At 40.9% G+C, this 26,846-nt stretch overlaps 1 protein-coding gene across 4 annotated transcripts in view; it reads right to left on the bottom strand.

Moving 5' to 3' along the window:
- Positions 1 to 23,665, bottom strand: part of LOC114458656 (E3 ubiquitin-protein ligase TRIM39-like) — a 109,130-nt gene extending 85,465 nt beyond the window's left edge. Inside the window, exons 1-4 of one of the 4 annotated variants that reach the window (XM_028441068.1) lie at positions 23,614 to 23,665; positions 23,369 to 23,568; positions 20,769 to 20,900; positions 17,803 to 19,500 (exon numbers count right to left, since the gene is read on the bottom strand). In XM_028441068.1, the coding sequence (XP_028296869.1) occupies positions 17,908 to 19,491 (1,584 nt within the window). In that variant the 5' untranslated portion in view covers positions 19,492 to 19,500; positions 20,769 to 20,900; positions 23,369 to 23,568; positions 23,614 to 23,665 and the 3' untranslated portion in view covers positions 17,803 to 17,907. Of the gene's footprint in view, positions 1 to 17,802; positions 19,501 to 20,768; positions 20,901 to 21,155; positions 21,397 to 23,368; positions 23,569 to 23,613 lie in introns of those variants that run through there. The other 3 variants (XM_028441069.1, XM_028441070.1, XR_003673097.1) reach the window with 3 other exon arrangements.
- Between the last annotated feature and the right edge of the window lie 3,181 nt (positions 23,666 to 26,846).

The raw sequence follows: 26,846 nt of genomic DNA on the forward strand, positions 1-26,846 counted from the left end.
TAGCTTATATTACTATTTTAACTATATATTCTACACAGGTTTTATATATACAGTTTATACATTCACATCAAACATATATACATAAGTACATACACATGAATGTATATATGACATGTTCTTGGTGAAATTGTTACTCTTCTTTCTTATCAGAATCAGAATCAGAATCAGAAATGTTTTATTTGCCATGTACAGTTTTGAGGACAGTACAAGGAATTTGACTTGGTGGTTGGTGCACAAAACAAGCAACAAAAAGAAATAAAAGAAATAAAAACAAAACAACAAAGAACAAAGAACAACCCAGCAACAATAATAATAATAATAATGATAAATATAAAGGATGAGGGATAAATAAAGGATAGATAGAGAATAAAGGATAAATAGGATAAATATAAATATAAATATATATATACAGTGCGGCAGGTATCAAGCTGGTGGAGGTGGTGATCAGGTGGGGGGGGGGGGGGGGGGGGGTTCAGTGGGTGACTTGGGGTGTGTTCATGTGGATGGTGGCAGAGGGAAAGAAGCTGTTTTTGTGTCTGGAGGTTCTGGTCCTGATGGACCGAAACCTCCTACCAGAAGGGAGAGATTGAAACAGTTTATGACCGGGGTGGGAGGGGTCGGCCACAATCTTTCCTGCACGCCTCAAAATCCTGGAGGCGTACAGGTCCTGGAGGGAGGGCAGATTGCAGCCGATGACCTTCTCTGCAGAGTGGATGATACGCTGCAGTCTGGCCTTGTCCTTGGCCGTAGCTGCAGCGTACCAGATGGTGATGGAGGAGCAGAGGATGGACTGGATGATGGAGCTGTAGAAGTTCACCATCATCTTTGTTGGCAGACTGAACTTCTTCAGCTGCCGCAAAAAGTACATCCTCTGCTGAGCTTTTTTGATAAGGGAGCTGATGTTCAGCTCCCACTTGAGGTCCTGAGTGATGATGGTCCCCAGGAAGCAGAAGTACTCTACAGAGCTCACTGTAGAGTCTCCCAGGGTGAGGGGGGTGAGGGGGGCTGGGTTCTTCCTGAAGTCTGCTATCATCTCCACTGTCTTTAAAGCATTGAGCTCCAGGTTGTTCTGGCTGCACCAGGACACCAGCCGGTCTGTCTCCCACCTGTAGTCGGACTCGTCTCCATCAGCGATGAGACCGATGATGGTCGTGTCGTCTGCAAACTTCAGGAGTTTGACCGACTGGTGAGAGGAGGTGCAGCTGTTGGTGTACAGGGAGAAGAGCAGAGGAGAAAGAACACAGCCCTGAGGAGATCCAGTGCTGATGGTCCGGGGAGCAGAGATGGTTTTTCCCAGCTTCACGTGCTGCTTCCTGTCAGACAGGAAGTCTGTGATCCACCTGCAGGTGGAGTCTGGCACGTTCAGCTGGGAAAGCTTGTCCTGAAGGAGAGCTGGGATTATTGTATTAAAAGCAGAGCTGAAGTCCACAAACAGGATCCTGATATGATTTAAACTTTTTAAACTTATTTATGTTGTTTTATTCCATCCCTTACGCAGTTCCATAATTTAACCCCTGATATTGTTGCACATCCTTTTGACTGTTGTTCTAGCATTTTTCATCTTAAAATGTAGTTCTCTTAAATTATTTTCCCCTTCTCTCTCTCAAAATCTTTTCTGCAATGCTTTTGGAAGTGAACCTTTACTTGTTTTATAAATCATTTGGACAGTTTTGAGTTTGATGAGATCTGGAGTTTTAAATCTGGTGTTTTTAACAATAATCCATGTGTGTGTTCTCTGTATCCAGCGTTATGTCTGAGTCTGATGGATCTTTTTTACATAATAAATAACGATTGGATGTTCGTCATCAATGTATTTCCCCAAACTTTTAGACAGTAACTCAAATATAGTAAAACAATTGTACAATAAAGAGTGTGCAATGCTTTTTGATTAAGAATGTGCCTGGTTTTGTCCAGGAATAGAAAACATTAGTTCATAATAATAGTTTCATTTGTTCATAAACAAATATTTTAGGATGGACCAACAGATAATATTGTACATGTTTGCATAGAATGAATGAATCTAACTGGATTTGTTCTGAGATGAAGACGAGCTGAGCTACAGATGAACCTTTAAATCTAACTCTGAAATGAGCAGAAACGTTGTTACCACATAGTTCATTAATATTATTACATGACCATTATGTAATAATAAGTTCTGAATACAGATCAATGATATATTACTGCTGCTTTCAGGAATATTAAAGCATTGTTATCGTTTCCTAGCTAACCAGCGGCTAACTGGCTAGCCTGCACCACGTCAGACGTAACGTTCATTATATTGTAGCAAGTTAATATTGGTAGTAGTTTAACAACAGGTTGAAATAAAACTCACCATTATTAACAGTTCTACAGGACGAGCTCCTCCATGGCTGTAGTTCTGTTTGATCCGTGGGGCTCCGCCTTCTTTCCCCCGAATCTTTTCAGACACCCACAGTACCAGGAAACAAGGTTCTCCTCCTCTGACCACTGCTCTGTCTTCTTGGACTTACTTTGGACTCACTTTTAAATGTTTTTTGTCAGATTTGCGCTAACGTGACCAGCCGCTCACCAGCTTAAAAAAATGACGGCTTTTCATTTTTGGAGGACCGTGGATAACCCCGCCAGCGTAGCCCCGGTTTTTGGCTCCGAGAGCTGGTGCTATGTTGGTGGAAACAGAATGGCCCAGAGCCAAAACACGTGCTAGCTCCAAGTTAGCACCAGCTCCTGCGCGGTGGAAAAGCCCTATGAGAGACAGGAGGGGGAGGGGTGAGTTTGGCTCAGCTGAGGGCGCCCAGTCAGGAAATTTGCGACGGCAAGTTGTCACTGCAACTTGTTAATTCTCTGGGCTCTTTGTGTCAAATTTGTTGGCCCTCGGGTGGGCCCTGGTGGTTTGGGGGGCCCCAGGCAGCTGCCTGCTTTGCCTAATGGCAAGCTACACCTCTGATTATAACGTATCTGTCAAGTGTCTTTATAACGTCGTGGCTTCACACAATTGAAAAAGGAAGAACTTGATCAGGCTCAGGATTTCACTCGTTCTTACTTTTATTCTTTCAAGTGACAAGAAATTGGAACATAAAACACAAGGCAAATAAGTTCATCATTTTTCATCAAACAAGGTAAGTACAAAAAAACACAATTTCAGGTCACTACATTTAAACTGTGTCAAAGGCTTTTTAAAGTTTAGACATTCTCCTAATGTTTATTGTTTGTTTTCTGTTGCTGATGTTATATTTTCAACAAATTCCATGAGAGTGAGTGATGTTTTTTTAGTTCTGAAGCCATATTGTTGTTCACACAGTACATCATGCTTTGTAAAGAAATCATCTAACCTACTGTAAAATGATTTTTCCAGTGTTGTAGAGAATTGTGGCAGTAGAGAAACAGGTGTGTAGTGTGAGAGTGTGTGTCTGTGGGGAAGACTTTTCATTTTTTTTGGAAAAACATTGTTTTTTAGTGAGTGGTTACAAATATCTATGAGAAGTTTCACTGCACACCCAATGATAATTCTAACCAACAACATAAAATCATTACAGTTTTTTGACTTCTAACTCTTGAGCCGATAAACAACACTGACAGAGAAAAAAATAATTAAACTAATTTACGTTCTCAGTCTTTCATTACAGTATGTCGTTTTTGATGATAAAGTTATTTGGGTATCCTTTATTTTTTCATTTTTCTTGATGTCATTCAATACCTTCCAGTGCCTGTATTCACAAAGCATCCTTAGGCTAATGGCGCGTTCACACCAAATGCGTTGAAAGCATAAAAAGCAGCAGGTTTACATTCACAATATATGGTGGACGCGCTTCTAGGGAGCGTCGGAGGTCCCGCTATGCCTCCCGCCCCTCCTGTGCGGCGTGTTTTGGAGCTTTTCACGCAGTGGATGCTTTTGACATGTGTCAAGCTGGAGTTGGGATTGTTGAACTTTTGGGGCATATCGCGGCGCGTCGACCAATCAGGAGTGTTCCCCAACCGTGACGCATTCAGAATAATGAGAAGAAGAAAAAAAAACACTAACCAGAGACAGATGGACAGGAGCTCTTCTGCTTTAATAGAGCGCCGATGCCAGTCAGCAGGTTGTCAAACTGGGCACGGGAGAGACGGAAATAGGGCTGAGAGCGACTCTCGTCTGAGCACAGCTCTGGTAAATCCAGAAAAGGCGCCGAGACGCAATAAAGCTAAGCCACTCCCTCAATAATGGAGAGCTGATGAACGGATATTCAGCAAGGAACTCCAAACTTTATTCTCTATCCAACCACACTTCTCCATAGCCCTCTAACATCACAGTGCACACACTGAGTCACACCAAAATACATCCGACCGGAAGCACCGCCTTTTCTACACAATGTTCCACCACTTCACAGTCACTGGGTGAATTAGAAACGTAACTGCCAGTAACTGAAGTCAGCAGGCAGGGAAGTCAGCAGGCAGGAGGTAAGTCACGCGAGATGTTCTGAGAGTCACATGACAAGCTGAGAAAATTCAACATGGCGGCTCGCTGCCGTGACTAGTTTACCGATCCTGTTTACGTGCACATACTAACGATTTTTACCGTTAAATCAACGCCACCAACGAGAGCCGACCACGCGCCCTCTCACCAGCCAGAGTGGAGGACCTCGAGGACTTCATAGATAGATATTACGCTGAGTACGTGATGGAGTCCGGACCAAAAGCCAGTACATCAGGTAAGTCGGCGAAGCGCCGGAAAAACGATTCGGCCACCGATACATCAGACCTCGAGGTAGAATCCCACACGGAACTCCTACAGACCATAATTAAGAGGCTGGATGTGCTCGACTTACTGCACCGAGACGTTCAGGAAATGAAAGTCAGCCTGGAATTTGCCTATCAACAAATCCAGGACTTACAAAAAGATAATCATGATATCCATTCGGCTTTATCTGCGGTGAGCTCCGAGGTAAAAGAGCTGAAAAAAGAAAACAAGTTTCTTAAAGAATCAGTCCTGGATATCCAATCTCGCAGTATGAGAGACAACGTAATATTCTCAGGTATTCCAGAAACCCCCAACGATGACCCACATGCTCTGCTGAAAGACTTCATGTCGTCGGCGCTTAAAATCCCGGCAGAAACCGTGAAAAACATCACATTTCACCGTGTCCATCGCCTCGGACCACGGAGAGGAAACCGTCCACGTCCCATCATTGCCAAATTTGAGCACTTTCAACAGAAGATCCAGGTTAAAAGTAAAGGTCGGGAACTTAAAGGTACGCAATTCGGCATGAATGATCAATTCCCTCGGGAAATAAACGAACGTCGAAAAACCCTGTATCCTATCTTTAAAGAAAACCGACAGAAAGGCAAAAATTCCAAACTGGTCGTAGACAAGCTTTACATAGATGGCCAACTGTTTAGGGACTTAAACATCACGCACTGGCTCTACTGAGAAAGACAAATCTAAAAATAATAATAATAATGAAGTTAAAAAAAAAAAAAAACACAGGTGTTATGAGTTAACATTGAAAGGATAATTCTCCACTTATGGTGAAGCTAAGGTAGCATTATTTTTAAAAAAATTAAAATAAATATATATGTTGTATGTGTGTGTATGTATATATCTGTACATTAAAAAAAAAAAAGGGCAAATAAAAACAATAAATGCATTTAAAAAAAAAAAAAAAAAAAAAAAAAAGTGTGTATGTATGTGTGTGTGTATGTGTATGTATATATGTATACATATGTATGTGTGTGTATATGCATATGTTTATATATGTATGTGTATGTAGATGTGTATGTATGTATGTGTATGTGTGTGTATATATATATATATATATATATATATATATATATATATATATATGTGTATGTGTGTATATATGTGCATGTATATGTATGTATGTGTGTATGTGGATGTATGTGTGTATGTATTTATGTATATATGTGTCTATGTATATATGTATATATATGTTTATATGTATGTGTATGTGTATGTGTATGTATGTATATATATGTATGTATGTATATGTGTATATATGTATATATATATATATATATATATATATATATATATATATACATATATACACATATATATATGTATGTATGTATATGTGTATATATGTATATATATATATATATATATATATATATATATATATACATATATATATATATATATATATATAAATAGAGAAAATATATATAAAATAATGATAACTCCAAAAAAAAAAAAAAAATTAAAAAAATATATGTATATATATATAACAATAATAATAATTAAAATAAATAAATACATAAAGATAATAATAACACTAAAATAAAAACATGGATAGGTATATATAGACACGTATGTGTATGTATGTTTGTATGTATGCTACATATTGGCTTAGATTTTGGTAAACACTTTTTGGCACGTACTCTCTCACAGGACACTCTCTACCCTCATGTCAACTCACTCGTCTCGAACCCCTCACTCTTTTTTTTCTTTCACACTCACTCAACACCCCCCACCTCCTATACCTCCTATAATTACCCCTTGCTCCTTTTACTCTTTTGATATTGGTTGTCGTCATTGTATGTTTGTGCTTTTCACTAACCTATTCAATCCAGTCCTTTACCCCATGGTGCTATCGCATGATAAATATGTCTCCTCTTCTTTCTTTCCTTGCATCCAAGCTTTTTACAACACAGTGCACAAATGCTCACAGATTCTCACTTATGCTCACACCTGTATGGACTAACACTCACCTCATTCTATGTATCAGTTTACAGTAACTTCTTGGAATGTGCGTGGCATTCGCTCACAGGCTAAAAAGATTAAGATATTTGACTATGTATCAAGATTAAATGCAGACATTGTCTTCTTTCAAGAAACTCACTTACTTAAATCAGAAGAAAAATCCCTGACAGATTCAAATTTTAACAAGATATATAATTCATGTTTCAATTCCAGACAAAGAGGAGTCTCGGTTCTTCTCAACAATAGGTTACCCTTTAACATAATCAACTCCGTCATAGACCCAGAGGGTAGATATATTATTATCAAAGTAGTAATCTATAATAAATGTTTCACAATTCTTAATCTATATGCCCCCAATAATGATGACCCTGATTTTTTCCATAGAATTTTCTCAGAGCTTTCAGACCTTTCTGCAGACTCGTCTCTAATCATCGGAGGTGACTTCAATCTGGCGCTCAACACATCATTGGACAGATCTAGTAAGTGCTCAAATACAAAACCATCTCGATCTGCTAAAGTATTAATGGATTACATGGAAGATCTTGGAATAGGAGATGTATGGAGACTGAATAACCCAACTAAAAAAGAATTTACCTTCTTCTCCCCTGTGCATAAATCCTTCTCCCGAATTGACTTTTTTCTTTCAAATAATTCCATCGTACATAAGATGTCCTCTAAAATACATCCTATAATTATTAGCGATCATGCCCCAATATCCCTCACCCTGCAGTGTGACTCTAATCAGAAAGTATCCTCTCTATGGCGCTTTAACACTTCATTACTTAATGACAGTAAATTTGAAAAAATTATAAGAAAAGAATGGGAGGACTTTCTATTGACAAACGACTCCCCGGAAATATCACCGTCCTTACTCTGGGAAACTGGCAAGGCTGTCATTAGAGGGAAGATTATATCATACTCTTCTTTTAAGAAAAAACAGGAACAGATAGCAGAAAAAACACTTGAAGAAAAGATCAAAAAACTTACGGAAGAATACGCAGCTAACCCTTCTGAACTTTTATGGGAAAAACTCCAAAATACAAAACTTAATCTGAATATCATCTTATCTAAAAAAACCGTCTTCATTTTGCAACAATTACGATACAAAAACTTTGACTACAATAATAAATCAGGCAAATATTTAGCAAATCAGCTCAAACATAATAAAGAAAATTCCTTTATAGCAGCAATTTCTGATAACGCAGGTCAAACTTTAAACTTACCTCAGGACATTAATAACATCTTTCATGATTATTATCAAAACTTATACTCATCAAATTTAAACCCTGACCCTGAAGATATTAAAACCTTTCTTAATAAACTAAACCTACCACAGCTCACTATAGATCAGAAAACCACCTTAGACTCACCATTAACCTTACAAGAATTACAAAATGCTTTAGATAGCATGTCAACAGGCAAAGCACCAGGTCCAGATGGGTTCCCTGCTGAATTTCTTAAACATTTCTGGTCAATGCTGGCTCCACTATTTTTCAGAGTAGTAACAGAGATCAAAAATAAAGGGCATGTAGGAGGTCACATGAATACAGCGAACATTAAATTGTTACTTAAACCAGACAAAAACCCCATATTACCCTCAAGCTATCGTCCCATCTCACTTATTAACACAGACTTAAAAATTATTTCCAAAGCACTCACATCCAGGTTAGAGAAAGTAGTACAGTCAATTATATACCAAGACCAGACAGGTTTTATTAAAAATAGACACTCCACAGACAATGTGAGAAGACTGTTTAATGTGATCAACATGGCACAGAACTCTAAAAAGAAAACAATAATCTTGTCACTCGATGCAGAAAAAGCATTTGATAGAGTAAACTGGTCATTCCTCCTAACTGTCCTTGGCAAATTTGGCTTCGGAGAATCATTCATACAATGGATCTCCACCCTGTACAATAAACCTAAGGCCTCAGTAACCACAAACAAAATAACATCCCAAAGCTTCACACTGCAGAGGGGAACCAGACAAGGCTGTCCACTCTCACCTTTGCTTTTTGCAATATTCGTTGAACCTCTCGCAGCAGCTGTACGTCAGAACTCTGTTATTAAAGGAATCCACTCATCCATCTCAGAACACAAAATTAATCTCTACGCGGATGACATTTTACTCTATTTGGAAGAACCGCAATCCTCTTTAGAGGAAGTATTTAATCTAATAAACAGCTTCTCTAAATTATCAGACTATTCCATTAACTGGACAAAATCATCAATCCTCCCTTTGACAAAAAACTCTTGGAATCCTGCACACCAAAATCCACAACACCCCTCCACCACAAATACAATTAAATATCTAGGCTTAAATATATCACCAAACTTAAATGAATTAATTAAACTAAATCATGATCCGATGTTGGACAAAGTCACAGAAGATCTGCGGAGATGGAACAATCTCCCCATCTCACTACTTGGCAGGATAGCCTCAGTTAAAATGAAAATCTTACCAAAAATAAACTACTTGTTCTCAATGATACCACTGAAACCACCAAAACAATGGTTTCAAAGATTAGATTCTACAACTACAAAATTCTATACTAGAAATAAAAAACCTAAAATAAGCCTTTCTACCCTTCAAAAAAACAAAGACGAGGGTGGTTTAGAAGCCCCTAATTTCATGCATTATTACTTAGCAAACCAAATACTATATTTAACAGAATGGCTAAATCCAAAAGAATACTACAACACCTGGCTAGAAATAGAACAGTTAGACTGCAAACACATTAAACTCTCTGATCTCCCTTTTATCACTGCGACCCTCAAACATCACAACTGCTTTAAAAACCCACTAATTGCCTCCACACTGACTGCATGGTGGAAAGCCCTGGACATCACAAATGGCCAATTAAAAACTAGTATACTGTCTCCAATCTGGCACAACCCCGACTTTAAAAATAAAAAAACACCACTCTATCTGAAGACATGGGAAGAGAGTGGAATCACTCATCTCCAAGACCTCTTTGAAAATGACAAGCTTAGGACATATAATAATCTAACCCAAGCTTTCGGTATAAATAAATGTAACTTTCTACAGTACTTACAAGTAACAGAAACAATAAAGAAAACTACTCCACTAGACTTAACTACTTTACAACCTCCAGAACTGGCTATATATATGAAAAAAATCTCAACAAAATCAAAAAAACTCTCAAAAATATACAGAGCGCTTTCGAACACTAACTGTAATTACTTACCAATCGCTAAGTGGGAGGCCGAACTCTCAATCACCCCGAGCACTGATTTCTGGGCAGAAATTTGTTGTAATACTTTTAAGATGACAAAAAACACAAACCTTCAGCTAATTCAATACAAGGTCCTCCACAGATCCCACATTACCCAACAGAAAATGCATAAAATGGGCTTCTCAGCAACAGACATCTGCTCTCAGTGCACCCAGAATACAGCGGATTCCTATCTTCATGCCTTATGGCTTTGCTCCCCAGTTCAACACTTTTGGATTCTAATCACTGAAAAACTGTCCTCCATTTTGGACTACAGAATTCCTTTATCTCCAAATCTTTGTTTGATTGGAGACCTGACAATGCTTCAACCTCCAGCAAACCAATCACAATCAATCCTTGCGGCACTAGCCATAGCAAAAAAAACAATATTACTAAATTGGAAAGACAAAAAATCCTTAAACATAAACCAATGGCAAAATCTCCTCACAGATTTTATTTCCATGGAAAAGATGTCTGCTCTCAGAAAACAAAAAAAAATAACGTGCTTTGAGGAGCGTTGGACTCCTTTTTTAATTGCATTAAATCTAAATTTTTAAAAGCCTGATGATCTAGCCTGCAAGCGACTGCCAGCACCACACTTTACTAACGCACTAGCCCAACTGTAGGCCGGGGCCGCCTTGGGCCTCTGGGGTGGTCTTGGTCAAGATGGCTGGGGTGGGTTGCCGGGGTGCCTTGTTGCCTCAGCACGGGTGTGCATTCCTTCTGGGTGTTCACGGGGTCCCGGGGCTGTTTGATTTGGCGCCGTTGCCCCTTGCATGCGCATCTGGTTGGTCTCTGGGGCTGGGGCCCTGCGTGCTCCCCTGCCGCTCCTTCCCCTTGCTCCCTGTCCCCCTGTCTCGTCCTCCCCCCCTCCTCCTCCTTTGCTCTTGCGCCCGCCATCCTGTGGGGTTGGGTTTGGGGGGCTCCCGTTGGCCTGGGGCACTGGTGGGGGGGCTGTGGCTCCCGCCTGGGGGACGGGCGGTGCCGTGCCGGGTGGGTTGGCTGGGGGGTGGTCTCGTTGGGGGGCCTGGGGTGGTGGGGTCCTTGGCTCCGGTCCGGGGGGATCCGGGGTGGGGGTAGCTTTGGGGGTGGCTGCTGCCCGGGGTCGGCGATTGCCTCCTGGGTTGCTGGGTGGCGGGGTGTGGCTGTGGGTTGCTCCGTCGGCCCTTGCGGGTCCTTGGCTTGGCTCCCTGGGGCGCACCTTTGCTAGGGATGTCGCTTGCGCGACGAGCCAGGCGGGGCCCCCTCGGGGGCTTTTTGTACGACCGCAATGGCCGGGGTGTGGACGTTATGGCTAGGGGTACTATGGGGCCTCCCCGGGGGTCGTATTGGGCGGGTGTGCGGGGGCGCGGCGCGTGGTTCCTCGCCCGGTGGATCCGCGTTGGGATTGGCTGGTCTGCTGGCTGGGTGCACCGGGCGCCGTGGGCGCGATTCCGGGGCGGGGGTGCCCCGGGGGCGGATCCTTGGGCTACGTGTCCGGGGGGGTGCTCTCCGGCCATCTGCCCGGGGACCGGCCGCGGCTCGTGGCGGCGCTGCGCAGCCTTGGGCGGGGCGGGGCTGGTGGCCTTGGGCCCGCTGTTGTTCGGGGTGTGCTGGCGTCGGGGGGGTGTCTCGTGCCGGTGCGTGGGTCGTCGGGGATTGCCTCCGTGGGGGGGGGGGCCTCTATTGGCGCCGTTGGTGTGGGGGGGCGGTTCCGGGCTGGGGGTGCTTCGGTACTCTGGCTTGCCGGTCCGTGGCTGGCGGGATGGCCCTGCTTGGCGGTGGATGGCGTCCTCTCTCGTCGGGGGGGCCGGGGCCGCCTCCCGGTGGAGAGTGTTATATCGTGGCGCCGGGTGGGCCTGTGCTGGCCCTGGTGCGGGCATGGGCCTCCCCCCTGCTCGGCCGCTCCCCTTGGTGGCGGGGTGGCGTTGCTCCGGGCCGGCGGGCGGCGGGGGTCGCCCCCTGGGGCGCCGGGGGATGTTGTTGGTGCCTGGCTGTGCCCGGGGGTGGGGGGTGTCGCCGTGCTCCGCGGGGCCGGCGCGGTCTGGGGGGGTGCCGTGGGGGGGGGTCTCCGGCTGTGCTGTTCCGGGGCCCGCAGTGCCACTTGCCCGTCTGCGCCATCTATCCTCTCGCGTGGCCCGCCACGCGGACGGGCCCGGCTCACACTGGACAGGCCTCCTACATGTTCACTTCACCCCACTCCCAGCTGGTCTGGCTCACTCAGAAAATGCACCACACACCAATACCCAACCCTTGGGGGGCTGGATGGTGGGGCTGGGGGTGGAGGGGGCCACCACCTGTGTTACTATGTAGTGGCATGGGGGCGGCCCTCCCACCTCTAGTTGCCCTACTAATCCCTCCAATTTTAATCGCATCTCAACATGTCACCCCCCGGAGGGTGTATCATCATTTACACCCTCCGGCCTATTACACCACATACACATAAATCCACAGAGGCTGGAGGGGGAGCACCGCTCCCCTCCATCCCCCTTCTTTTAATTCCACCCCATACATTCACCAAACACACACATTCACACAGGGGATCGGGAAGTGCCTCTCCATTGGGGAATGGAGAGGCACCATAACAGGGTGGTGGGTTGGTACACATATTTGGGCCTCTCCGGTGGGGGCCTGGCCCCTCTGTTGGTGGCTGGGCCACTGCATAGAGTAAAAGCACATCAAGATGGTGCGGTCGGGCGTGGCGGTGGGTCTCGGGGGGGCTTTGCCGGGGTCTCTCCTTGCGGGGTCTTTCCGGGCTGTGTCGGCCGGGTGGGGGTTGGAGTCGGTGGCGTGGTGCGCTGGGTCCTTGGCTCCTTGGGGGCTTTTCGGGTGTGTATGGGGGGGGCAATGGCAGCCTCTCGGCTTGGGACCTTGGGGGCGTTCGGGGGGCTGCTTGGCCGTGGGGTGGTCGCCGGGGGCCCCTAGATCTCTCGCTCTTTCTGCTGGCCCGACTGCTTCTTCGGGCCCGGGGGCGGCTTATGGGTTTTGCAGTAGCGGCTCTTGGAATCACATTTGTCATGGACGCACTGGCCTCGGGCTGTGGGATAACACTCATACTGGGCTCAACCATAGACACGTTGTTCCCAAATACCTGTTTTATGTAACTTCCACTCACTTCCTCCTCTGCTCACAGCCACCATCATTATTCCTAAGCCGCACACTGGTCACCAGACTGGCTTGATAACACAACAATAAGCACAATATACACAACCACAATTTCACATCACATCACTTGAAACTTATTGATTATTCCCCACCCATTCGTTTTCCTATCTTGTATCCCTCCTCCCTGTTAACCCCCCCCCCCCCACCCCCCTCACCCTGGTGTAACACTGCCCTCTCTCTTTTACATCCTCCCTTTAATAAAGTATTTACCCTTCCCTAGGGAGGGCTGGTGATGGTCACAATTATGCAATGAAATAAATTCATTTATTTAATTGCAATAATAAAATATGCATTGCTGTTAAAAGATTGCACTTCTTGTAGTGTTAACCTTCAACAGCATGTGCAAACAAGGTGAAAAAAAAAAAAAAAAAAAAAAAAGAAACGTAACTGCCACACTATCATCCATTGTATGAACACCACCGGCAACAGAGAAGCCCCTCCCCTCGACGCGTGTCCTGAGTATCTTCAACGCTGGTGACAAGCATTTGTATTCAATGAGCACAAGCGTCCAACTACGTGCATGAGGCACGATTTTAACGCCCAAAGCGTGTTTGGTGTGAACTTACCGTAAGAGTAGCTCTCAGTGATGTCACTCAGAGAAAAATCTTATAATTCCTCAAATTTTAAAACTTTTCTTAGAATGTTTCTTTGTTAGGATAAAAGTAATTCACAGAGCATCTTAGGCTCTAAGAGACCTCCTAAGGTGAAAAACTGTTAGTAGTAGTGAGGAAGACTTTAAGAAGCCTATAGCAGCCTTGTATTGTGGTGCGATTTGTTCACTCCTTTGTTTGTGCTGTAATCTTTGCCCTCGCTTTGATTGCAGCTCATAGCAGAGCTTCTCACACACGTATCTTGTGCCCACACAGAAGAGGGAATGACACATTAATTATCAGGGCAATAAGCTCCCAGCTCTGCCTCTTCCACTGTGATGTGATCCCAGGAGCCAGTTTCCCACATAATACTCGTATTTCACTTTTTAAAAGAGCTCCAGCAGTCACAGTAATCACTGACAGCTGCGTCTGCTCCAACATTAATATCAAATGCATAAAGCAGTAAAATTACCATCGTGGACAGTTAATTACAATAAATAAATTAATATAATAATCAGCATGTGAATGAGATTCAAACATGTTACTGTGTTCAAAATAAATTTTGCTGAATTGAACTAATTTCATGATTACACATTTCTTAATGCAGTCAAGGTATGATCAGTTGATTTTATTCTCCATTCTTTCTCTAACAACCAATCACAGCTTTTAGCAGACTGCATCATACCCAGTAACAGGGTCAACCACACCTCCTCACTAACATCAACATTTCTGTCCCTCTTTAATCAGAGTTGCTCTCAGAAACTCCCTGAATCACTGTTGAGCATTTCACTTTCATTCATGCTTTTATTAAACCTTTAGTTTAAACATGGCTTTTTTTTTCAAGTTTTTTCAAATTTCTTTACCAGAGGACAACTTTTTTGTAGAGAGTTTTTATTGATATGAATGTTTCATAGGCTTTTTTCCACATGGTCAACAGAGACTGTTTTCCAATCTTGTTTCATCAAGTTAGATTTAAAAAATCAAATACATTAAAGGTTTTTTTTTGTTTAATTATCTTATATTTTCTTTGTTTGATCCTTTAGAATTCTGGATAGTATTTTTTATTAATTCTGTAAGTGCAAATATTGTCTATTAGTGTCTCACTATGAGTAGTTATCCTGGTTGGACACATTATTAATGGGCAAAGGCTCATGATCTACATTGAGTTAATAAATTCCTTGATGTTATAGTTTTCTTTTAGGTTTCAAAAATCAATGTTAAAATCACCACATGTAAAAAAAAAACCTGTCTGACAGGAAGCAGCAAGTAAGGCTGGGCAGCATCACATCCAGCACCCGGTCACTCAGCACTGGCGCCCCTCAGGGGTGTGTTCTCTCCCCACTTCTATTCTCCCTCTACACCAATGACTGCACCTCAGGGGACCCCTCTGTGAAACTCCTGAAGTTTGCAGACGACACCACCGTCATCAGTCTCATCAGGGATGGGGACGAGTCTGCCTTCAGACGGGAGGTGGAACAACTGGCTCTCTGGTGCAGTCAGAAACATCTGGAACTGAACCCGCTCAAGACTGTGGAGATGACAGTGGACTTCAGGAGAAAGCCCCCCCCCCACTCCCCCCCCTTACCATTCTGAATAGCAAAGTGGCTACCGTGGACTCCTTCAGGTTCCTGGGATCCACAATCTCACAGGACCTGAAGTGGACCTCCCACATAGACACAACCAGGAAAAAGGCACAGCAGAGGATGTACTTTCCTGCGATCAGCTGAGGAAGTTCAACCTGCCCCAGGAGCTGCTGACCATGTTCTACACCTCCATCATTCAGTCTGTTCTGTGCACCTCCATCACTGTCTGGTTTGGATCTACAACCAAACTAGACAGACACAGACTACAAAAGATAGTCAGGACTGCAGAAAAGATCATTGGTGTTGATCTGCCCTCCATCCAAGACTTATACCTGTCCAGGGTCAGGAAACGGGCAGGTAGCATCACTGCAGACCCCTCACACCCTGCACACAATCTGTTTAAACTCCTCCCCTCAGGCAGACGCTACAGATCACTGTACGCCAAAACTACCCGCCATAAAAACAGTTTCTTCCCCCAGGCTGTCACTCTGCTTAACACTACACAGTCATTGAGTGTCAGACCTGTTTCTGTTACTGTGAAATAACCTGGAACTAAACATAACAACCCTGGAACAACCTGTCACTGTGAAATGTTCATGGACATAATTTTTTCATTTAAATGTTTACCTGCACTACTCATCAATGCACTACTGCACTATTATCTTATTATTATTATTGTATTTTTATTTTATTTTATTATTATTATTATTATTATTATTATTATTATTATTATTATTATTATTATTATTATTATTATTATTATTATTATTATTATTATTATTATTATTATTATTATTATTATTATCTTGTTATTTTATTTAGTTTGCACATATTAGTCTAACTACTCTTATACTTTTATATTTATGTTTATACTTCTTTTTTAATTTATTTTTTCTTTATTCTAGTTGATTGTTATTATTTAATGTTACACTATCTGAGAGATCACAGGTCACCAAGACAAATTCCTCGTGTGTATTCATACACTCGGTCAATAAAGTTGATTCTGATTCTGATTGTGAAACTGCTGTTTTTCAATGTTCAATTGTAAAAGGGAAAAGGAGAAATGGACACGGGACAGTCGAAAAATGGGCCAATTTGGATTTGTTTTATGGTTGTTTGATTAAAACGGTAAAACGTTTTTTGTTTGAAAAGGAGAGGAAGAAAAACGGTTATTTAATTTTGGTTTACAGGTGAATTTGGGATTATCCAATGATATCCAGACCCTTCACTCTATATTATATTATATTATAAATGTGGTTATCACAGTTTTATAGAACAATGGATGGCCCTGTCTCCACATGACTGTTCTTCAATGTTCATGTCTGTGTTCAACCACCTTCAGCGACAGTGGGGGTCCCCGCTTTCTGGAACTTTTATTTTGGCGGTCGCGGCCTGAAACGGTTGAAAACCACTGATCTAAAGAACAAGTCACCAACCTTTGTGAAACATGGAGCTACTTTAAAACTAGTGAATAATCCAAAGGGCTACCAGTGAGATAAAGACTTCTTAAACACCAAAACTTCACGGTTTCTCTTTAATTAAAGGGTAAGATAATAAGGAAGAGTCGTAGTGACTTAAAAAGTACATTTTAAAGTTTGAACATTCAACACTTTATTCTTCTTAATTCATGCAAATGCTTTATTTTCACCACATTTTTTTTTTGTAAATTCTTTATTTTTCTGTATTTTTGTTTAAACAATTACACAAAGTTTACAAAGGGTGGCATACAACACACTTTGACAGATACAATAATAAAGTGTATAGATGCCTGTGATCTTTACAAGTGCTTTTTTCTTGAAATAAAACTCAAAGAGAAATAAAAAAAAAAACAGTTAAATTCAATTATGGGCGACCGTGGCTCAGGTGGTAGAGGGTCGTCATCTGATCGAGAGGTTGGGGGTTCGATCCCAGTTCCTGACTATGTGTCGAAGTGTCCTTGGGCAAGACACTGAACCCTAAGTTGCTCCCAGTGGTCGACTAGCACCTTGCATGGCAGTCCTGTCCCATTGGTGTGTGAATGTGAGAGTGATTGGGTGAATGAGCTGATATGTAAAGCGCTTTGGGACTGCTGCAGTGTGGTTATAAAGCGCTATATAAATCAAGTCCATTTACCATTTACCAATTAAAATTAAGTAAACCTGGATAAACAGAGAATACTTCTTTGATGTTTAATCACCCTCTTTTACATGTAGGTTTCAAAAGTAATATGATAAAAAACAAAAGAAAAGGAAAAGTGTACATAGTTTTATATATCAACATTTATACCCACATACAACACTTAAAAATGAAATATACCACAGTTATACTCAACACAATTACAAATTAAACTTAAATGGACTTACAAAAACTCCTTAGATAACCTGAGCATCTTATTTTTATTACATTTCATAGAAAAAAATCATCACGTTCCTATTTTACGAGCCACTAACACATTTTAACTGATCATAAAACATGTAACACGTTTGTACAATGAATCATTTTGTAAAATATTTTTTAAATCCACTTTTATTTCATCACAATCCAAACACCAAATGTGAAACTTCTTTAATAAAATGTTTCCTCCCACTGTTGAGAAACATACATGTTAGGTTGGATGGAGTGCGTAACCAACCTGGAGAAGTGAATGGTTGCAGAGAACCATTGAATCTATTGTTGGTGAGACTTCATCATGACACTGATCATTCACTTTGATTGACAGGACAGATGATCAGAGGTGCTGAGTTTTTACCACCATGGTTTAAACCAGGACTAAAGTATGGGTGTAGTTTATGAGTGAAGCAGCAGTGAGTGAAGGAGTAGATCAGAGCTGCTGCATCTACATCATAAAAGGAGACCACACCCTCCTCATAGTCCACAAACACACCCACCTTCTCAGGAACACACTTCAGATGAAGAATGACTGAAGGATCTTCACATGCTTTATACACATTTCCATCTCTGAGGATCACAGTCCAGTAACCATTCTTAGGAGTCAGAGTAATATATCCCTTCCTGTTGATGGATTCTTTAACCACTCCTAAATCCCAGTCAGTTTTTCCTTTAACCTGAACCTCAAAGTAAAATCTACCTGAACTGAAACTCTGTTTCCCTAAAACACAGACACAATGAGAAAATCTCTCTTTGTTGTGTGGAAGTTTCTTCTTCACATCACTGTCATAAACTTGCTTTCCATCATCAGACAGGACGAGTTTAGGATGAGCTGTAAGAGGATCAAGAGTCACATCTACTGCAAACTGCTGCATCATCTTCATCTTCATCATCTTCATCTTGTCACTGAGTGTGTCCTCCAGCTGAGTTACAGCTCTCAGCACAGTCCCCTCATATGATGATGGATGGACCATGACCTCTGTCCAGTCCTTGGTGGCTGGAGGAGCTTTCAGGGAGCAGAAGTGTTGGAGGAGGTGGTCTTCAGAGTGGGAGAGCTGCTCCATCTCAGAGCTTCTCTTCATCAGCTCAAAGATTTCCTTCTCCAGCTCTTTGATCAAACCTTCAGCCTCTCTCTCTTCTGCTTCCTGTTGCTCCTCCATTGTCTTCATCAGCTCCTTCAGGCCTCTTTGAACAAGCTTCATCAGAGCAGTGAACATCTCCACACCTTCAGCTTTCGCTCTGTCTGCTGCTTCCTTCCTGAATCTCACTGACTCTCTGATCGCCTCCAGCTTCTCTCGTCTCTTTTGGATCATCTGCTGAAGACAAACTTTCTTGTCTTCAAACAGATCTTCTCCCAGAGGGACTAACTGGTGACTCTTGTGCTCCAAAACAGAACACATCAAGCAGACACGTGTCTGATCGCTCTGACAGAACAGCTCCAGAGGTTTGCTGTGCTTTGGACACATCCTGGTTTCCAGGTTCTCCACAGGCTCCACCAGCTGATGTCTTCTTAGGCCTGATGCTGTCAGATGAGGTTTCAGGTGAGTCTCACAGTAGGAGAACACACAGTCCAGGCAGGACTTCAGGGCCTTTACTTTGGTTCCAGTGCAGACATCACAGAGAACTTCTCCTGGTGCTGCTGCTTTCTTCTCAGATTCACGTCTGAACTGAGAAACCATCTCACGCATCATAATATTGACCTTCAGCTGAGGTTTAGTGCTGAACACCTGATTACACACGGGACACCTGCTGGTGGTACTGTTGTCCCAGTGTGTGCTGATGCATGTTTTGCAGAAGTTGTGTCCACATGGTGTGGTGACTGGATCAGTGAGCACCTCCAGACAGATGGAGCACAGGAAGTGATGTTCAAACATCCCACTGCAGGCAGGAGACATGTCCACAAACTGAGGGACAGAGACAAGCAGCACATTAACAGGACACTCTCATTGTTGTGGAACGTTCCTTTACTAATGTTTCTGAGTCCATCTCACTGAGATCACCTCTAGTATTTAGCATTGATTCAGTCATCCTGTAGTAATGTGGACAGTCGGCTGTGCCTCAGCAGCTGAATGTAAAAGTGCAATAGTTTGAATGTTTAAGGTTCAAATTAGTTCTAAAGTTCTCTCATATTAACACTGGAATTTTTCTAAATTATAGGTTAGATTTTTTGCGCATTTTATTTTAATGTACTTTTTCTTTAAAATAACCAATATATTGTGTATTAACAGACTGAAGTTTAACATAGCACAAACCTTTAAAGTCTGCATGGACCACACACTACATTTAACAGTGATTTTGTTTGGGAACAAATTAAATTACTTTACTTGTAACTTATAAATACACGTAATTTCTTTGCAACTTGTGACTGAAATTCACAAATTGTGATTAATCGTGATTATTTAGTCAGATTTGCAATTGATTGGTTATTTTTTAATCCATTCACGGCTAATTTATATTAAAAAAATACGTTCCCCATGAGCAGTAGAGACCTTTCTTAGATGATATCACACATCACATGAATTTTAGTGGTGGGTGGTAGATGATGGAAACCAATGGCAAACTGTTTACACATTTAATCTCTAACCTAGAAACTGGTTAGATATATTTGCACTTCAATCCTGTTTTTTTTTTTTCAAAATGAACATTACATTTATATCAAACCTCATTTGGACTCCGTAGAATGAAAGTTAAAGATATGGAAAACGTCACGTTACCAAGTCTAAACTTTAGTTCAAGTTATCTTCAATGTTCCTCAAATAAAGATATCTATGTAGTTGTAGATATCTGAGAAGATGTTTGGACTTGGCAGAAGTAGAAAGTTATGTTATTCTGTTTGTTTTATTCATTTTTATATTAACTAGTCACATTTCCTGAGTTGCAATTGCCGTTTGCTAAAAGTGTTGATTGTCTAAAAAAGGAAACAAATGGTTCATTCATTCCTAAATCAAATATGTTAGTTTCTCATGTATAATTATAATTTCTCTTTAACTAAAAAAATATGTTATTCTATGGAATTTTCAGTGGAATACTGGATTACAAAAATATTCAATAGCTACAGCCTTGAAACATATTGTGTACAATTATATATAACATGTTGTTGGATGTGAATCCCTGTTTTAAATGTTAACAAAATGAGCTAAATGCAGAAACCAGTTAGAAAATCATAACTTACCTTTGACGTTAGATGTCCTATAATTAAGCCCTTCAATGTTTAAAGGTGTTCCCATAAAAAGCAGCAGAGCAGCAATCCGTCACTTCCTTTCAGCAGCTCAATTCCAATGTTTCCTCAATTTACAATTTATATCTTGGAATAAAACAAAGTAATGATCACATGTTAAATGTGTCACATTAAAATTAATAAATACTTGTTCCTGTTGATTTGAGGCCAGTGAAATATGGGCCTGTCATAATACGTAATAATAATAATAATAATAATAATAATATGTAGCTTTACATGCAGTGAGACATTCTGTTATAGTTTCCGATGTATATATTATATGCCGCTAACACACACACACACACACACACACAAAAGTTACTTTGAGACAGTGTATCTTACAGATGGGTGGAACAGAGTCAGTCTGGTTCAGTTTAGATGCACAGAAAATGCACAGAACGAAAGCGAACCTCTAAGTGCTCTACATAGTGCAGTGTTGGATGCAAGACGGTGATCAAAAACAGAAAAAGCTCATCCACAGTGATGATGTCATCAGTTCTAACTCCACAGTGATGATGTCATGAGCTCTCCAGTGATTGGCTCTAGCGCGCACATGACTCCGCTGGCTCTGCTCTCAGGACCATTTTATGAAATAATTTAGGAACGGTATCATTGTAGTCGAGACAAATCCGATGTCGCACAACTTTGAATCAAACAGCAGCCATGTTGAAAGTCTCATGGCACCCTCATATATTTGTTGATGACATATTAATGAAAAACACAACATTTGCAAACCACAGGAGTGAAATTGATCATGTACTGACCTGCGCCAGTGCCAAAATCTCACTGTCAATGTTCCCGCACAACAGTGAACTATGTCGGTCTCCTAGTCGGTAAGGGTGTGGAACCACAGGCACAACACATTCAGGGTCTTCAGAACTTCAAGGTTCCCCAGCATGTCTCAGGTTTAAGAAACTTCCTTGGTATCTGTAGCTACTCCAGGCAATTCATTGACAATTACGCCAATTTAGCAAAACCTCTTTACACATTCCTAAAGAAGGATGTCCCTTTCACTTGGGGTGAGCCCCAACAACACGCTATGCAGACTTTAATCGATATGCTAACGAAGGCTCCGTGCCTCGCCTATCCTGACCACAACAAGGAATTCCATCTGGGCTTTTCAGCACACTGCCTCAGTGCCGGTCTGTACCAGATACACGAACAGACCAGTGGTTGCTTACGCATGCAAAACCAGACCTGATGATGTTACAAGGCCAAGACCCCGTGATCTCCTTGATGATTCGCCTCATGGGGGACAATACACTAGACAATCCCTCCTCCTCTGACTTTGCCTCCACACTTAACCTCAACCATCTGTTTGCTGTCCGTCACTTGTTACGGATAGTCAATGGCATCTTGGGCCATGTTTCTGCTGACTCACAAATGCATGCATTTATCGTCCCGCAAAACCAAAGGGGGGTGATACTGGCACATGCCTATGACGAACTACAGGTGGGAGGTAGAGTCTAATATTACAGTTTTGCTCTGCCCGCCGGCAAAAACGCTTATCATGCAACCAAACTAGATAAGAAATTTCTTCCCAAATTGACCGGACCCTACCTCGTCACCGATAAACTGTCTTCAGTGGTGTACCAAATAAAGATTCCCAACACAAAGACCAAACAAAGCTCAAGTGGGTCCACAGAGACCAAATTAAGCTATACAGAACAACAAAACCAACAGACGAGCCGTCAACTGCAAGCTGAATAAACCCTACAAGCCGAGATATGGTATTCCTAATTTGCCAACCAGTCGTCGCATTCAATAACATCTACCACCTCAAGGACATCGTAAACTAGAAACTAGGACTGGAATCCACTACAAAAGCCCTATCCAACCTCTAATGTACATGTGGTTTACACCAGACATGACCCTAGTCATTGTAATTATTCTCTGTCACATATATCTACCTTCTGCACCGCCGCTTTATGCCTTAGGCACACCAGGAAAGTACAAGACCAAATCATTTGATACTCCGATCGCATATTCAAACGCAACCAACCCAGATCCGAGGGTGCACTTTGCTATAATAGGGGAGACCCCAATTACATCACAGAGAAAACAACAATATATATTGAATATTGTCATTCTGGTTTTATACATCAAAGCATCATCTCAAGGCAAGGGCAAAATATTGAGATGTATATCGTATATCATCATATAGCTTGAAAATATTCAGACATTTAAAAAAGGCCATATTGCCCCGCCCATTTGACACAAAAAATATGTCGACGTAAATGTTTTGTATTGATGCATCGTCCCAAACGTATATGTTGTCCCACACCAGTCCAGAATTGATATAATGCACTGGAAATCTAGCCCCTAATCAGCCAAATGCTTAGAACGAAGAAGATCTTATAACCAATAATGGAGTTTGCACCAGCAGTGGGAGGAGCTTGAGTCATTCCAAAGATCTTTACAATATCAGCTCATTTACACAAGATTATGACTTAATATGTAAAGACATTTAGATTAAAACAAGCAGTATTTACTCACTGGATTGTGGGAAATCACTAAATTAGTCATTAAAGTTGACATTATTATTAGAAACTCACCTTGGTCTCAAACGTTGCTCACTGATGACAACCTTTGGTCAACGTTAATCTATATTATTAAAGCTACTTTAGTCGTTTCTGACGATGCAGGAGGAGATTCTGTTGAATGATGTAGATTCTGCAGCTTTTATCCTAGCCTGAGTTGCCATGACAACCTGTCAACATTGAGCTTCCATTTTAGCCTGAGTTGCCATGACAACCTGTCAACATTGAGCTTCCATTTTAGCCTGAGTTGCCATGACAACCTGTCAACATTGATCTGATCGAAGTTGCCTTTTGTGATTAAATGTGTGTCATATTATCATGGGAAGATCAAATATATTAAATTAAATAATGCAAACACACATTTTACTCCTCATAGTGGATATACTGTATGTATGGACTGTTACATCAGGCATAATTACTACCAATGAGAGAGCGTCTTATACAACAATAGAAAACTAATGAACATTTTACTCACCAGGGGGCGCTGTTGGCCAAAAACTTACATATAAGTCGCTTCATTGTATAAGTCACAGAGGTGTAAAAAGTACTGATATATCCTCAAGTACAAGTACAAGTAAATCATACATAAAATACTCAAGTACAAGTAAAAAGTAGCTCAATTAAATAGTATTTAAAGTTAAAGTTACTAGTTACTTTCACCCCCACAGTTATTGTTGGTTCTCTTACATACAGTAAACATATCATTTAGAAACCATAAAAAGGAAAAAATTATGTCTTTCACAATTGGAATCTAATTTCCACAAAGGCATCTGTATTAAATAAAAGGTTTGTCAAAATGTAAATTTAAAAAAAATAAATAAATAACAATAAATTAATTCAATTCACAATAAAAAAAAAAAAAAAAAATGTATCAGGCTCCAAGTATAGATACATTTATAAACTCTAAAACTGAGAAAATAACTGGCATTCAATGCTGTTTTGGCGCTAATCTGATTAGTTGGCTATGATCTAATGCATTACGTTTAATCTGATTAGTTGGCTATGATCTAATGCATTACCTTTAATTTGATTAGTTGGCTATGATCTAATGCATTACGTTTAATCTGATTGGTGGGCTATGATCTAATGCATTACGTTTAATCTGATTGGTCGGCTATGATGTGATGCATTACGTTTAATCTGATTGGTGGGCAATGATCTAATGCATTACGTTTAATCTGATTGGTGGGCTATGATCTAATGCATTACGTTTAATCTGATTGGTCGGCTATGATGTGATGCATTACATTTAATCTGATTGGTGGGCAATGATCTAATGCATTACGTTTAATCTGATTGGTGGGCTATGATCTAATGCATTACGTTTAATCTGATTGGTCGGCTATGATGTGATGCATTACATTTAATCTGATTGGTCGGCTATGATGTGATGCATTACGTTTAATCTGATTGGTCGGCTATGATCTAATGCATTACGTTTAATCTGATTAGTTGGCTATGATCTAATGCATTACGTTTAATCTGATTGGTGGGCTATGATCTAATGCATTACGTTTAATCTGATTGGTCGGCTATGATGTGATGCATTACGTTTAATCTGATTGGTGGGCAATGATCTAATGCATTACGTTTAATCTGATTGGTGGGCTATGATCTAATGCATTACGTTTAATCTGATTGGTCGGCTATGATGTGATGCATTACATTTAATCTGATTGGTCGGCTATGATGTGATGCATTACGTTTAATCTGATTGGTGGGCTATGATCTAATGCATTACGTTTAATTTGATTAGTGGGCTATGATGTGATGCATTACGTTTAATCTGATTAGTGGGCTATGATCTAATGCATTACATTTAATCTGATTGGTGGGCTATGATCTAATGCATTACATTTAATCTGATTGGTGGGCTATGATCTAATGCATTACGTTTAATCTGATTGGTCGGCTATGATGTGATGCATTACATTTAATCTGATTGGTCGGCTATGATGTGATGCATTACGTTTAATCTGATTGGTCGGCTATGATCTAATGCATTACATTTAATCTGATTGGTGGGCTATGATCTAATGCATTACGTTTAATTTGATTAGTGGGCTATGATGTGATGCATTACGTTTAATCTGATTAGTGGGCTATGATCTAATGCATTACATTTAATCTGATTGGTGGGCTATGATCTAATGCATTACATTTAATCTGATTGGTGGGCTATGATCTAATGCATTACATTTAATCTGATTGGTGGGCTATGATCTAATGCATTATGTTTAATCTGATTGGTCGGCTATGATGTGATGCATTACGTTTAATCTGATTGGTCGGCTATGATGTGATGCATTACGTTTAATCTGATTGGTGGGCTATGATCTAATGCATTACATTTAATCTGATTAGTTGGCTATGATCTAATGCATTACGTTTAATCTGATTAGTTGGCTATGATCTAATGCATTACGTTTAATCTGATTGGTGGGCTATGATCTAATGCATTACGTTTAATCTGATTGGTCGGCTATGATGTGATGCATTACGTTTAATCTGATTGGTGGGCTATGATCTAATGCATTACGTTTAATCTGATTGGTGGGCTATGATCTAATGCATTACGTTTAATCTGATTGGTCGGCTATGATGTGATGCATTACGTTTAATCTGATTAGTGGGCTATGATCTAATGCATTACATTTAATCTGATTGGTGGGCTATGATCTAATGCATTACATTTAATCTGATTAGTTGGCTATGATCTAATGCATTACGTTTAATCTGATTAGTTGGCTATGATCTAATGCATTACGTTTAATCTGATTGGTGGGCTATGATCTAATGCATTACGTTTAATCTGATTGGTCAGCTATGATGTGATGCATTACATTTAATCTGATTGGTGGGATATGATCTCATGCATTACATTTAATCTGATTGGTGGGCTATGATCTAATGCATTACATTTAATCTGATTGGTGGGCTATGATCTAATGCATTACGTTTAATCTGATTGGTGGGCGATGATCTAATGCATTACGTTTAATCTGATTGGTGGGCTATGATGTGATGCATTACGTTTAATCTGATTGGTCGGCTATGATGTGATGCATTACGTTTAATCTGATTGGTGGGCTATGATCTAATGCATTACATTTAATCTGATTGGTGGGCTATGATCTAATGCATTACATTTAATCTGATTGGTGGGCTATGATCTGATGCATTACGTTTAATCTGATTGGTCGGCTATGATGTGATGCATTTGTTGTTGTCTGGTCATTTCATTTTTTGTAGTTTCACAATGTCTGTTGATCATTTTAAAACAGAAAATAATTCACTCAGTAGTGGTTGGTGTTGAAATGTTTTAAAACGTACTTGTACAAATAAAATTAGTGATTTAGAAATATACTAAAGTACGAGTACCCATCAAAGCAACTCAATTACAGTAATGTGAGTACTTGTAATCCATTACTTTCAGCTCTGATAAGTCACAGACCAATATTTTTAAATGAAAAAGGTGTGACATATTACAGAA

The sequence above is a fragment of the Gouania willdenowi genome, unplaced genomic scaffold (assembly GCF_900634775.1).
Source record: "Gouania willdenowi unplaced genomic scaffold, fGouWil2.1 scaffold_156_arrow_ctg1, whole genome shotgun sequence".
Classification (NCBI taxonomy): domain Eukaryota; kingdom Metazoa; phylum Chordata; class Actinopteri; order Blenniiformes; family Gobiesocidae; genus Gouania; species Gouania willdenowi.